The 15,997-nt window shown below is 37.7% G+C and overlaps 1 protein-coding gene across 1 annotated transcript in view; it reads right to left on the bottom strand.

The window, feature by feature from the left end:
• The window catches only part of MGAT5 (alpha-1,6-mannosylglycoprotein 6-beta-N-acetylglucosaminyltransferase), a gene marked incomplete at its 5' end in the record, with an annotated part of 45,610 nt that overhangs the window by 7,212 nt on the left and 22,401 nt on the right, over positions 1 to 15,997 (bottom strand). Inside the window, 2 exons of the mRNA XM_010171168.1 lie at positions 3,671 to 3,817; positions 12,521 to 12,670. Coding sequence (XP_010169470.1) covers positions 3,671 to 3,817; positions 12,521 to 12,670 — 297 coding nt within the window. The remainder of the gene's footprint in view (positions 1 to 3,670; positions 3,818 to 12,520; positions 12,671 to 15,997) is intronic.

Genomic DNA, 15,997 nt, shown 5'->3' with positions numbered 1-15,997 from the left:
GAATTTAGTTGGAAAACTGAAAATTAGATAATAACGCAGATCACAAGTAACATCTGTGCACCTCTCATTCGTGGCTTTGATCCTCATGACGACCCACATCACAGAAGATGTGATGCTTACTGAAATTAACAATGTGACCCTGCTTCCCCACAGCTCGTTCACAGAGCAACTCTCCGTTTTCACAACCTCTAATTGTTACCAGTCCTGGTTAGACCTGCATGACTGGCTTCAAGACATGTCATTCTCACCCCATCTCTCCTTCAGACAATGTCCTCACCCTGTCTCTCCTTCAAATTTCAAATGTTTCCAAGCTTCTGTGAGTAGCAGTGAATAAAAAAATCACTTCTATCGCTTAGGATGAATTTTGACTCTTGCTGCTGATAGTATAAGAGTAATGCGACCTCAAAAAGAGTGTTGACAGATATTTTGCTCACCACTTTGTCAGAAAACAAATTAAATAAACACCCAAGTAGATAATTAAGAGAAGTTATGAGCCTGCTTTCAGAAATTGCAGGATGTCACTAAAAGTAATTTTTGTGACAGGTCACACAGGAGTGAGAGGAACATTCAAATGAATCCGCTGAGAGGAAGCAGAAGAGAGGGGAGTCTGGCCTCAGAAGACAATTGCTTTTTAAATAAATACAAAAAAACCCCCCTACAGGATAGATTATTCATAGACAATTTTTTAAATACAGCTTCTTCTTTATGCATGATGCATAGAAAAATCTCAACATTGCAAAAGATCTGAAGGAACAGTGTCTGTTGGAAAGAACCTTCTCCTGTACTAGGCATACCCCATACTTGATCTCTTCCTCATGTCAATGCAAGAAGCTACTTTAAATAAAATTTCCTTATTGCATTTTGCTTGTGGACAAGAGAAGCCAGTCTCATAGTTCAATGTGGGATCAGGTGAGACCAGCGCTCCAGGGGACCCTGTGCAGCAGGGTAGCGTGGCGGTGGGGCTCACAGACAGGCTGGAGAACCGCGGCTGTTGGGCCAGTATCTGAGGACGCTTCTGCTCTCAGACAGGTTCCATAGCTGCCTACATTCACTGCGCTGTGCTCCCATCGGCGTATTTTAGATTCCTCCAAAAAGTCCAATGCTTCTTGAAAACTGACATTTTCTAACCTTTTTTCAGTAGTATTGCTACTGCTACTAAAAATGTATGGACTTAAAAATCTGGGTTACCAAGACTGAGCTCCCAGAGCACTTAGGTCTGGGCTTCAGATGGCAGAAACTGCATTACTATTGCTTTCAGTAATGACAAAAAACCTTCTACTGCACCTTCAAACATATGAGCATAAACCAGTGCTTTAAATTCCACAGAGCTTTAGGAATTATGCCTTAGTTTTTTACTATCTCAGACAGAGGGCAACACTAAAGCCAAATCTGATCTGGAAGATGAGCAACTAAACTTCTCAGACTAGCAGCTGTTTTAAGTATTAAGAGTAACTAGCAACAAAACTTTTATTGCATCAGTTATTCTGCATCTATACTCTCAAAAAATATTTAGACTATTTCCTAATACTGAAATGCTTTAATTAGCCACAACTCAATGTTTTAGATATTGAGGAGATACTCCCTCTATAATTAAAATCTATGAGAATTCTTAGAAATAGATTTGGAATTGATTTCTAATTTCAGGTTTGTTTTTTTTTTTTTTTTTCCTTCCTAAAAGCAGAAAATGAGAGAAAATGAGAGAACCCACACCCACCAAGTACACTTTTCAACTAGTTTTAGCACACAATGTTTTATTTTTTCCTGGAGGGGGGCACTTGAAGGTCATTTTTCCTTTTTTCCCTGCTTCTTTCCCCCAGCAAAATCATGTACCAAGATAAAATAACTGCTGATCTAAAATGAAAACTGTCATTTCCAGTTGTTGTAGAGTCTTCACTACAGGACCCTATCTTGGGGGTATAGAGGAAACAGTTAAAACCCCTCCCAATGAATTCTATCTAGAACAAGAGAGAAAGTGACTTGCAATGGTTACTTTCCAAAAGTACTAAACACAGACTTTCTCTTCAAATCCATTTACGGATAATCAGTTCACAGAACTACACAAGCTTTTTTTGTTCTCCTTTAGCACTTGAAAAAAACTGAGAGGAGGATTTAAGGACTTTCTTAATCCCAAAGAAGCAGCATGTGGATTACTGGCAATCGGATCTAAGTGCAGTTGTGAAAACCAGTTAGAGGAAAGGTCACTCTTAGGATAGGTCAGCAGAGCATGTGAACGCAGCAATATTCGTGATGAATGTTCATTACATGATTTTGGACTAAAGCAGTCAATAGGGATTATTTTTCTGTGCAAGTCAGGTGCACAGCATTTCTGTTACTGCTGACACATACCAGCAGGATTTAGCATGGCATTCCAAGCACTAAAATTCCTACTAAAGAGTTAGGTGGGTCCAGATTATTTATTGAGCCTGACCAATTACAGTATCTGGGCACAGAACAACTGGAAATGAGACAAACAGTCGAGTGACCCACAGAAGAAAAGCTTTGAAAGATGCCAAGCCCAAGGAGGAAGTTTAAACAGACTTTTTTTTGTTGTTTTCCTTATTGCCTTCCCCTTTTTAGCAATGCAAGCTTTGAGAAGGGGTGAGTCTGAACTCATGCCCTGTACCTACTGAATGTTTAACAAACCGAACAGCAATTACAGTCCTGGATCACAAAATCATAAGGAATTTATGTTCCTGGTTTAAATGGGAAACTGTCTTTTGCTTATCAACTAGAGCTGGCACTTCTCAGTATGCAATTTATATAGCCCAAGCATGACGTGAATTGGCAAATCAGGCTGTGCAAAGTTCTCATCATCTAAGTGTTACCAGACAGCTCTCCCTTCAGATAAGTATGCAGAGAAAGTACATATATAGACCTACAAACAAGCCATGGTCACAGGAAAAAGTGCTCATGTCAGAAATGGCTACGTGACTGTTAAATGGCTGCAAGGGGCATAGGCTGAATTTTACCTACACCGAAGAAGAAAAATATTCCAAAGTCAGTGCCAGGATGAGGGGCTGGTTTACTGAGCCCCATTTTTCTCTTGCTAGAGCCTAAACACACTGGCTGTTTTGAAAGCTTGAGGTTTGGGTTTCCTGTTCTTTAAAAGAGTCAGTTGTCCAAATGTCTTCAGTGTCTAACCACAGACACAGCGGGCTGTGACCACTAACACCTTAGCTCAACAGTGCCTTGAGCAGATCTTTTCTGGGGGGAAAAAAAAATCCCAAGACATGCACAACAACCCACAAATGGTATTTTTGTAATTTACTTAAACACCTATTTACTTCCTGCACAGTACACAGTAATGTTTGTTTCTTCAACAAAGTAAAACCACTTTCAAATGACACATCATGTATCAGATGACACAATCTGTTCCTGGGCAGAACATCAGGTTTTCAAGTGAAACTTCAGTTATGATCTATCAATAAGAACTAGCAGAATGTACATATAAACAAATCTAGAGGTAAATCTTAACAGTATGTCCCTGAAAAATTATTATTATCCTATAAAAATAAGGACTGAAAATCCCATCAATGGCTAAAGAAAACGACAGTTGCACACCTTTTGCAACACACTGTGAACATTTATGCATTTTTTCCTATATTGTGTTATTACAATGAAATTCACAATCATTTTCAATAAATAAATTACCAACATTGACAAAGCTTACCTCTCGGAGTGTAGGTTTGCCTTTGAAAAATTCTGTGTTTTTGCTACTTTTTGGTGGGTTAAATCTTAAATTTAGAAAAGCACATCCATTAGCAATAGCCTCTAAAGGAGCCGGCCCTTCATATGGAAACCCGAGACCAACAAACAGCTGGAAAATAGAAAACAAGGACTATCTTTATTTTTGTCCTTTGCAAAAAACAAAAAGCTAAAAGCTAACTTAAACAATAACACATGCTAAATGGACCTAAAAAATGTAACGTTAAGAGGAAAATGGGAGAAGTCCAGCAGCTCACCCCCTCCTACCCAAGCAGTAACAGAATGTCCTGTAAAACACATTTGACAATAATCTTCTGTAATGAGCTGAGGTGCTTTTTCATGGAGCTGAGTCAACAACGGACCCTTTCAGTTATGCTTTGGGGAAAAAAAATAAAGTCATTTGGTGGTTTGATTAGTGGTGAAATGAAATTGCTGGCGCTCTCCTGCGGGTACAGGTTTTATTGCAGGAACCTCACAGAACAGCTACACCACTGTTTCCCCCCCTTTCTCCCACATCAGCTAATCTGCTGATTTTGCCAATATGAACATGCTCCTGGCAAACTAATTAAATGTTCTAATTAAAACGGTAGATGGCAGCAAACATCAGCTGAAGACACTGTACCTAGGCAGCAATAGCTTGCATAAGATTAAGAGGGTTCAACGCCTCCAAGGTAAATTGAAGGAGGAAAAATGCATCACAAAGCTATTCTTACACCAGCCGAGATTACAGGTGCTCTAGAACAGCCAGTGCTTTTCTCCAATGGGCAGAAACCTTTTTTCAGAGCTGCATGGCTTTTATTTGTATTTTGACCTCTTTCCTGGCCCAACATAATTAAAACCCCTGAATTAAATATAGGATTCTTCATCTTTATTTGAATATCTGTGTGTCCTGGATTTTGCTGGGATAGGGTTAATTTTTTTCTTTGTAGCTAGAAAGCAATGTGTTTTGGTTTCACTGAGGATTGTGATGAGAACAATGTTGATAACTACAAGGACACTGTGCTTGGGCAGTTTCCAAGAAGAGAGGACTGGAAGGGGGTGGGGGGAGAAGAAAAGTGTAGTAGTGAGTAGAACCCAGAACTGACAGTTGGATGTGCTAATGAGATATTCCATGTCATATTATGTCATGTCTAGTATATTAACCAGGGCTGACTGGGAAGAGGGGGATTCTCTTGGGAATTGCTTGGGCTTGTTTTTCCGGGCTTGTGATTTTGGGTTCAGGGTTCCTTTTCGCTCCTCTGGGATTGTTATCAGCAGGTGGTGAGCAACTGTACTCTGCATCACTCATATATATAGAATTATCATTATTACTCTTATTATCCTTATTATTTTAATTTTATTTTTTTACTCTAATGATTAAATTGTTCTTATCTCAAGCTACAAATCTCCTTACCTGTAACCCTCCAGTTCTCTCCCCGATTCCCTGGGTGGGATGGAAGGGGATGGAGGGGAGGTGAGGGGGCTGTGAGTGGCTGTGTCTTGTTTGGCTGCCAGCTAAGTTCAACTATCACACTGTGTACAATGGGAGAATTACAAGCCCTAATTTATAATTTCATTTTCATACAAATTTATACAATTTGTAACTGTAACAGCAATTTCTCAGCACTGTTAAATGACTTATGTAAGGTGTGTGTGTATATATATACACACACCTACTGCTCTTTTCAAGAAAAAACAATCTTCATAACTATTAGGATCATGTATTCAGGATGTACATATTCAAAGAGGTCAAATTAAACTATTCTGCATTAAATCTGCTGCAACATGGAAGCAAATCTTAGTAACAAGATTCAAAACTGAAGGCCCTTTCTAGGAGCTCAGCTTAACATTGATAAATAAACCTGTATTCAGAATCACTGTGCACAGGCATTGCAGCATCAGTTCTCTCTGACCCATGGCAACAACAGTATAAATTCCAAGTTGGCTCATTTTAAGCAGAAAGTTAACACTTCTCAGCATAGTTGAGGACATACAATATTCCCTGCATGGAGTTCAATATTGTTATTGCAGTTTTCAATTTTCAGGTTAAACAGGTTGCCTACTTGCAAAAAGTTTCTCAGCTATCTCACAGATTTAAATCCTACAGGAAACTCTCCAGTGGCTGATAAAAAAAAAAGATCTGGAAGACTTATCTCCACTAAAGCTAGATTATCTAAATTTGGTTTTTATACATGGCATAAGATACATTACCTTTCAGTCAGAAAATATACGTACTAAATTTCATGTCAAAAGAGGCTTAATTTAAAGAAAGTTAATCTCTTTAAAATAATAAATTACAAACATGAAACCATTTCATGCAGTCTGCACACATGATGTTATTTATTGAAACTACTCCTTAGTAAAGGCAGAGAACCAGCTGAGAACCAGCAATTAAGACCATCTGAAGTATCAATTCTCCTATGATCCTGTGTTTGCCTGTTATGTAGAGAACGCTGGTTTGTTTGCTTCGTTTTTCACTTTTTTAATAAACTGCTGCTGTGAAGTTCTGTGTCTGACTGGTCCGTTTATTTAGGAGGAAGCTCCATGGGGAAAGAAACATGGTTTTATGTTTTGACAGCACAGAGCACACTGTCAACACTTAATCTATAATAAATAGCTTACCACCTGTTTCACATCCATTTTCCAACCTTAACTCTAAGCAGCACCATACTTTTGAAGAAAGAAAGAAGGATGTGTGTGATTGCTACAGTGGTGCATGGGTGTGGGATGCCTGTTGGCTTGAGGTTGCAGCCTGGCTCACATCTGCCCGCAGGTCCCCAGCTCCTTCTTTCAACCCCCCAAAAATCTTCTATTACTCTCCATCACATCATCATCAAGTCAGCTCAAATTCCCAAACCGAATCTAGACCCTGCTCCTGAAAATTGCCCTTTATTAATGTTCCTTGGTTAGGAAGCTAGTATTTTTGGTATAAAGAACAAAACTGAGGAATATCTTAATTGCCTCAAGAAAGTCACATTCATTATGATTCAAAAAGCAAGCACTGGAGAACACAGGTTATTTCTATAACTCATTCTCATGAGGCTCTAATTTGCTAATCCTTTGAATTACATGCGACTTGTTATTTCCAGAAAGGCTAAAACAATCTGTCAAGGCACTTCCTTGAAGTATGTAACAAATGCTGCAAGTCCCTAATTGAAAAAGAAGGGGGAAAAAAAAAAAAAAAGAAAAAAGGACAAATAACAAACAACTATTTTCCAGTAGCAGTGAAGCAAGCACCCATCCTCAGTACAGTTGAGGCTGTGCGGAAGACAAGGCTCCCACTCAAAAAATGATAAAAATTTAGAGCACACTGTGTTTCCAGTGTTCTGTGATATAAATGCACTCTGTTGCCTCCACACGAGGTTGCTGACTGTGGCTTTTAGGGTACTTTCTTACCGGATGCTGTGCCTGGTAACTCAGTCCACTGTGGGCTGCTACCTTCACCCTGTGGCTGAAGATCTATAATGCAAAACTCCCAAATTTGACAATGTTGGCAACGTAACTGTGGGTACACACAGTTCAAAAACGTTAGCCCTGATCCTGCTTTGTTAGCTGCAACACAATTGCTATGCAGAGTAGAATTCCTTTATACTTTACTGGTTGATGGCTTTAAACTGGAAGAGGGGAGATTTAGATGAGATATTAGGAAGAAATTCTTTCCCATGAGGGTGGTCAGACAATGGAACAGGTTTGCCCAAGGAAGTTGTGGATGCCCCCTCCCTGGAACTATTCGAGGCCAGGCTGGATGAGGCTTTGAGCAGCTTGATCTAGTGGAAGGTGTCCCTGCTGATGGCAGGGGGGATGGAACTAGATGATCTTTAAGGTCCCTTCCATACCCAAACCACTCTATGATTAGTGTTTGAAACAATTTCATTTTCTGTATGTGAGCATTTTTCTCACCTTCCAAATATTTTTAAAAGCCAGAACTATTATTTTTCGTACAGTGCTTTCAGTGGGCATGCACCACCATCAGCTCTGTATGCTAACATCCCGTAGTATGAGATAATTTGCTAGGGGGAGTTTATAGTATAAAAGCGTATCTAAAGTAGATAACAGCAAACAAATACAGATGGTAAAATGATCATGGTAACAGCAGTAAGGGTTGGTGGTTTGGTTTTTTTTTAAAACAACCCATTTCCTTGTTTGCAAGGTCTGCTCCCCAGGTCTGCATGAATCAAAAAAGGGGATTCGTATCTGCACTCTCACTTGTCCAACTTGAGTAGAGTAGGTCTTCAATCTCTTAAACAGGAATACTTTGGTTTATCATAAGAAAGGCTCCTCAGGAACTTTTTCTGCCTTTGCAGTGAACTGAATCCCTAGTTTGGAATTTCAGGCTTTTGAGTTGGCCACCCAGCATCAGAACCAGCCAAGACACCATGCTTTTCTGATTATAATGTAGGCAGTCCTTTCACGGTGTAGTAGCTAAGTGGAAAATTTTCTGACATGAAAAGTGCTTCACAATCACTCCCATGAAAAAACAGTGGGGTTTTGTTTTATTTTTTGGAAACCACTAACTTTCAGTTGACACGAAGCAATTTATTTGTGGAATTTGCAGCACCTATTCGGACTATTATTAAAATGAGTACTTGAACAAACAGTCTTTCTAAATTATAGAGAAAAGTATAAAATAAGGAGTGAATGGTTTACTTCACTGACTGTAATTGTGACTAGCTGAATATTTAAGGGAAAGATTTCATATTCCACAGACTGAATGCTATAGTTCCATAAAATAAGAGTGTTTATCTTCTCCTCTCCCCTTTCTAATATGACTGCACTTTATCTGATTTATTCTGTTGGGTTGGTAGGTTTATCACCACTTTTGTATGCCTCCTTATTGAACTTACAGATTCTCTTCTGAACTATAGAAAGAGAAGTGTAGCAAAGGCTGCTGGTTACTATCTCGATATATGAATATAAAATACTTTCTGGAAAAGTCAATCCTTTTGTGGTTGAAACAACTTTAGAGTAGAATCACTAGCTGAACGCCTTTTCAGCTGATTTTGTGAAGCATGTGGAAGTAAAAAAATATATTACTTCAAAAAAGGCAATGTGAAAAAAAAAAGTTTGGTTTCCTATTTCTGCTTATCCAACACTGCAATAGGATTTTCCCCAAACTGTCTAAACAGGGCGTTGCTCCTACTTCTATTAATCACCATTCAGAAATTGTAAATTCCATTTAGTAAAAGAATTTGGATTCCCTCAAAAATTCACAGTGACTCAAAGTAAAAAGTTGCATCTGAAACTTTCATGAAAGGAGGGGTATTTCTCCAGAATCCAGTACTACTTCTTCCAAGAGAGTCTGGTCCAACTCCTCCAGCTGTCCCCTTGGCAAGAAGCCACCTAAGTTGGCAGGAAGGCTGCCAGCTTGCCTACCCTATTTTCCTCTGACGTGATGAATGGCTTTACATCTTCTCATTAGGAACTGTTGACATGTCTCGTTTTTGTCATGCACTTCACAGCTGAACTAGCCATGATGAATCTCAAACAGCCCCTTCTTGCTTGGAAAATGCACTTACTCTGAAATGTGGTGCTTTATAATACACAACAGAACGAAATGACAGCTGCATGCTTTTGAGAATAACTGTGTCCTATACCACAGAGAGACCACATACATTTTGGGAATGCAAAGCTCTGATCAAGAATCATGACTGAGCTGTCACCTATCGGTATTTTGCTGTCTAAGGGCAAAACAAAGGACTGCAATATAAACTGAGACTTCTGAGTACATGGACCTGTGTGATTTGTTAAATTATTATTTAGCTCTGACTTTCTGAAAACGACATCATTTGTCAGCTGATCTAACAAAAACTTGCTAACACAATGTTGAAATCACAAACAATGAAGGACAATTCTTGCCCTTGAGTCTGAAAACATATGTTTAGAAAAAAAATCTGGAATTTTCTGGAAGCTTAAAGACAAAGTTTATTGCTTGGAGACAGCAAACAGCAGGCCTAGATGGTTCAAGTGAGCATTGTACCCACAGATGTTACCATCCCTGAGTTACAGCTCCAATTCTTCACGTACTTTCAGCACACTGATTGTCTAGCGACAAAACCCCATAACTAAATTCATTATGGGGCTCTGGTCACGTTGCTTAGTGATTAAAGTGATTACGATTTAAAAGTGTCCTTGAACATCAGTGGATGCATGTGCACACATACATGAGGCTCCTCAGGGCACAAAGCTCCCATTCAAGTCAGCTTGATTTCTGTGGAAAACCTGCACTTATTTTAGCAATTCAATCCATGATCCATTTGATATAAACACAATTGACCCACACACGGAGCAGATGGCCAGTAGAGACAGGTTAGTGGTGTTTTATGCTAAGCTATGTTATTGTCTCTTAAAAGGTATCAGAATGTGAAACTGTGGATGTACAGGCAACAAGAAGATGTCTGTTGATCAACACTGAGAGGCAACCATATGCTAAGGCAGAACAGGCAGTGTACCTATGAGATACTAAACATCAGCTAGCAAAAAAAACCCAAAACCAACCCACAAAAACCAACCCAAAAATCCACCTCCAACTGAAAAAGTCCAGGCAAATTAGATGGTAAATCTCAGTTTCAACTTTCAATTTCAGGATGCTGCTGTTTTACTTTTTCTGTTAAACTAGATATTTTTGAAGAAGTGTTATACAAGAATAATAACTAAAATTCATGATGCAGTAAGCCGTATTTAATTTCATTTTCTTGCAACATGAGAAATACATTGCACTCTCATTTGCCTGACAATAACAACTATTAGGAGAAGCAGATGGTGTCTTAACTGCTTATCATCAGGTTAAAGTTTTGTTAGCCTGACTGTACTGTAAATAAATAGTTTCCTTAATAGGAAAAACACTTTTGTAATTTGCAAATCTGCTCACAAAAGTTCAGAAAAGCTATATGAAAATACTGTTTGCAGACAGTAAAAAAAAAAAAGAAAAAACTTTATGAAAAAAGATTGAATCAAAAAGATAATGTGATAAAAACATTGGCTTCCTGATAGAGGGTTCTGAAACACATTGATATGCTTCTTAGTGCCACTTACTAAGAAATGCAGCAAATTCTCAAAGGACTTTTCCTAATGTTAGGAAGAAAAAAAAAACAAATCCAATGCATAACAATAGCATAGAAAAGCATTAAAATCTAAAATGTTTGCAGGAATCTGAAACCACTACAGTGTAGATCCACGCTATTCACAAAAATACAGTTTGTGAAAAATAAGCAACTTACTGATCTCATGACTACTTCACAATCACAACACAGTATTTTCCATCTGATATTGCAACTACTAGTCAAAACCTGAGTGAAACTAGTCTGACTGCTTCCTGCGTCACAAAACCCACATAACCGCACTGTGCAATATGTATGTATCAATTTGAATTTGTCCTAAATTTAATGTGTCCTTACATTGCATCTTAGAGCACAGCAAATACAACCAATAACAAATAGATGAGCTATCTGCTTAATACTGCAAATCAAGCTTTTTAGTGTAATACATATAAGATGGCTGATAAAGAATTACAGAAAGACTTACTCAAACATAACTATTATTATGAACTATTATTATGAATTTTCAAATAATAAGGACTTCAGTAATTCTATAGGAAGTCCATTAACTTATTTTACTATTCTAGTGAATAAAACACTTCCCCCCACCCCAAAAGGAGTCACTGTTTGTGCTCGGTGTTATTACAATGTCAATATTCTTCCCACGTTAGTACTATGATTAACACAGTGATTTCATACTCCAGACAGGCAAAAGCCGTGTAATCTCAGTATTACCTATGACGAAAGTAAGTGTTGACTTTTTAATCTTCAACATTATGTGTATCTGTGTGCATCAAGTACATACACACAGTGGTTGCCTTTAAGAAGTCATAATTTGCCAACAGCTGTCTCACAGAGATGTCAAATTACCATCATTTTCACAAACATTTCAAAAAGGAGATCTCTGCAGTTGTGTGGGAAGACTGGGAGGTGCTTGCTATTTTCTTTTCTTTTTTTAATAGATTCTTCTGTAGAAGTGCACAGCAAGAAACTTTCAACAATGGAGAGTAAGTGCTGCAGTTCCACACGTTTTGCTCATTTTAAACACACAAACCACTTTTCACCAATTGAAAGTTAAATAACCTATTTAAATGTAATCTACTAAAGTGTTTTAATGTTGTAAAGTGCCACAAAGATTATGGGAATAGCACAGAAAACTCCGCAAAGCATTCTAACTATGGGGACAAAAGTTTATGTATTTCAATGTACATACTTTCCCTTATCTTGAGTTCCCTTGACTATGGGGCCACAGGCAAAGCACACCACAAAAAGCACTCTCTTCTTGCTCTCTCTGTACATCTGAAGCGGAGGAAGGAGCTGAATGGTGAATGAAGTGCTTGCCTTTCTTCTTTTCTCCCCCAGAGAGTAGGGTCACCCTAGGTTAAAGTCATTGGTAGGGCAGAGCAAGCATACCTACTGTACAGCTTTCAGATATTACCTAACTTGCCCATCAGGGATGTAAAACAAAGCACATCCGCAGCTGATAATCTCCTTGAGCTCAATATCACATTTAAGAAAATGAAAAATGCATTTACCCATGTTTCTCAAGCTGGTTGTTAAATGTGTCTGTGACTGCAGGTTGTCATCCCAATTTTCTAATAACAGCTATCAAACCACAAAACATGGACACGGTGAAAAAAGTATTCTTGGCACACATAAGACAACTTAAGCTCCTTTACATTTGGTCATTTATTTTTCCAATGCTTTTAAATTAGGAGCTTATTCTTGGAGGTGAAATCATGCACTTCAGACACTGTCTATTTGCAGCTATTTTTGGCACTACTCCCTCTTGGAAAACTTACTTTGGTTTCTCTCAGTAGAAACTGCAAATCCCGCCCGCTGAGTATACCATGGTTTTTTACATAGCCGGGAATATAAATAGTGCTTGTGCCGTGAACAGTTCCATGGACTTCCATATAGGTGTGGATGATGTCCAGGTAAGCCTTCTTATCCTGTAATAGCAACAATAAAATATTTTCAGTCTTCACACATTTCAAGTAGTACTGTTCAATCAGAGCTGGTTTTTATCTCCTGTATCACAAAAGCCAGAAAGATAAGTTCACTCATTCTTACATGATTTCTGTAATATTTGATCTTTCATTACATTATTAGTTTTGTTCTCTACTAAACTGAAAGAAAACTGCAGCTTTTTTAGTCATAGTATAAATAAAACAATACCAAGGTCCTATTAATTTCTAATTGGACAAAAACCACGTCACCATCAGATAGCTGTAATCTCAGCATAACTAAACAATACTTGACCTAAAAATACTAAAAAACACATTTTGAAATATCAGATTTTCAGTCTGGTTTTGTCTGAGATACAAAATAGTTATTATCTTCTTTGTGAAAAAAAGGGTGAATCTCACCTTAGTAAGATGTGCTCTTGACAACTGAGTAACTGAATACAATTTTTATCTAAATACCTAGTATCTGAGTCCCATGAGATATCTACAAATATTCCACCTACCTGAAGTTTTAAAGGCATTTTGGAAAAGACCCAGAGAAGAGTAATGGCTTTAATGTTGCATTACTAAAAAATAAAAATAGTACACCATCCTAGTTTGCAAACAAGAATTACTTTAATTTTCAGTGCCATATGTTTTTTGAGTTTTAAAGACTACTAGCATTCCAAAAGCAATTAGCTGTAGACTATATTTACAGCCAGTATGTAGCACAGATCAGAGAGACCTTCCCCCATTATTTGCACATAGTCCTAGTAATAGCTCTAAAATCAGGCAACATGGTTCTGTACTTCTTGGCAGCAAGGGAGTTTTTAAGAATTCTACTTTCACTCACTATTTTTGTCATGTAAATTCTGTACACTGTTCCTCCACAGCCCTGTGTGAAAGCTGGCCAACAATTTTACTGAAGTTCACTGAAAGGGCAAGTAGACTGGTGAAAATTCTGTACTTTCAAATCTTGAAGGAGCAGTAAGGTCTCAGGCCTAGGTGAACAAACACTATCACTTCTGAAAATTTCCTTGCTAAATTAACTGTTGATATACATTCCAATACACAGGGTATTTAATGTCACACAACAACTGGCTCCTAGCTGCAGCTTGCTCTACTGGTGGCTCCGTTTGTGATGAAGTAGACTGCCTGCATCATTATTACATTGCCCCGTTCTGGTAACTATGCCAAGGCTGCACCAGTCAGACAATGTCCTGGGCTAAGCATTATATAAAACAGACAACACACTGAGACAAATGTGCTTTCTTGTTTGATGTGGTTGCTGTTATTGTTAATTAACACAAATTACTAAAAAAAACCCAAAACCAACCAAAAACCAACAACCAAAAAGCTTGCTCTGTCTTTTAGTTTTCCTTTTACTTCAAATTTGAATTACTCTGAAAGAGATGCTCTTCCCATTATTTGTAAAGTAAAGCAGAATAATAGGAAACTGTTGAGCAGCTCACATACTTTGTTAAGAGAAGATCTATTGCAGAACTATTTATTTGGAAATGTGCAGGAGAAATATAAATGGAGTATCCTGGAGTAGCCTGGTCTTGCTCCCAGAATGCAGCAGTGCTCTGTCACTAGAGGCACAGCTTGGTCCTGCCTGCCTGGCTTTTAGTACAAACAGAGCCTATAAGTTAGAGTCAGGCTTTAGAGTTCTGAATGGGAAGAGAAGGCAATGAAGCACAGGTACTACTGACATGATCCACCTACAATAAGATGACTAATGCATGTGCCTCAGATTTTATAGGCTCCTATCACACAAACTGATGACACAAATGCACTGTAACTCAACAAAACTGTGAGAAGCAAGCAGTTAGAAAGAACAAAACCAGAATTACCTAAATGGCACTTATTATTTTAACAATTTAAACAACAATAATTTTACAAACCTGTTAGAGAATATTTAGCTGCTCTAAAATAAAGTATTTAACATCAAAATCCTTTAGTTTTTACCATCTTTCTAATGATTCTGGAGAAACTGCGTTATTAGCTGTAGGACTGCTGAAGAGTTTATATAGGTTCAAAAAGTAATTATGGAACAAAAATCCATGAATCACTATTGAACAGAGACATAAACTGCAACCCAAGAAGCTCATGAATCACTTGTCTCTGGTGGCTGTGAAACACACTTGAATTTGCATTCTTCCTTAAACATCAAGCATTGGCTGTTTTTGGAGTCAGAATACTGGACTAGCTAAATCTTTGATTTGAACTGGTCTTGCTGCCATCTTATTATCTTTATTAGTTCATTTTTAAAGATGAATGTAAAATGTCCCAAAAGAAACATAACATTTTCACACAATGTCCTCTTTACACATGATGCCAATAAAAGTTTAGTGGGATTCTGAGAAGCATCTATGAAGTTCATTGCTTAAATTCTGCTGGAAACACTCTTTGATCCCTACAATGGACCTTGAATTTAGCCCAAAGTATTCCCCAAATCATCTTGTAAATAACAAAGTGAATCTTCTTACTATACCCATGTGCTGTCCTCTGTATAAATAGCAGCACTTGACTTAGTTGTGAACATTACTTAAGCATATGACTGACTTCTTTCCTGATTCAGAGTCTAAAACCACAGATAAAACATTTAGTGTCCCAAATAGCATCAATTCTTCCATCCATAATATTCCGAAAAATAACAGAGTTTTAAAAGGTGTCGCTGGGTTTCCACTTCCACAAGACAGGGTAACTACTGTAGACTGTGCTATACAGTCGATGGAGGCAATGTTTCCTCACAAAATAAACCTTATAGATAGAGAGGCATAAGTAAAGGGATCAATATGTAAACATATTATGAATTAGTTCTCAAACCACAAAAGTAAAAATATGAAAAAACAATACACACAAGCTGGGAAAAATCTTTCGTCCCCCAAAGGGCATCCCTCTTTCTTTTAATCAAATGAACTTTTTACAGAACAAATGGAAGCAAGAGTAGCATCTTCCCTTTGGCCCCTTTACATAAAAACAATTGTTTGTAATTTTTCCAAAAGTCTGTCTTTCTGAAGGAAACAAACCAAAAAAATCCCAACCAAAAACTCAGAAAGCACAATCTACAAAATAATCACTCCTTTATTCCCTTCTTCACTTTGAGTCAAAATCAACTGCTTTCATAATAATCTCTGAAGTACCATAAAAACACTGTTAGCACCTTATGCCTTACACAAATCTCACTAACACTAAGTAGTCCTGAATTTCCACATTCCCTGCAGAAAAGTGTAATTTTGGATCATAAAAGCATATATTATAATAAGCTACTTCACAAAAATAATCAGAACACATAATTCAATTCTAAACATTAAAAACATTGAATTAGAA

This window comes from Antrostomus carolinensis, unplaced genomic scaffold (assembly GCF_000700745.2).
Source record: "Antrostomus carolinensis isolate BGI_N321 unplaced genomic scaffold, ASM70074v2 scaffold7967, whole genome shotgun sequence".
Classification (NCBI taxonomy): domain Eukaryota; kingdom Metazoa; phylum Chordata; class Aves; order Caprimulgiformes; family Caprimulgidae; genus Antrostomus; species Antrostomus carolinensis.
The sequence above is the reverse complement of the archived record's forward strand: the minus strand, read 5'-3'. Positions and strand labels throughout refer to the sequence as shown.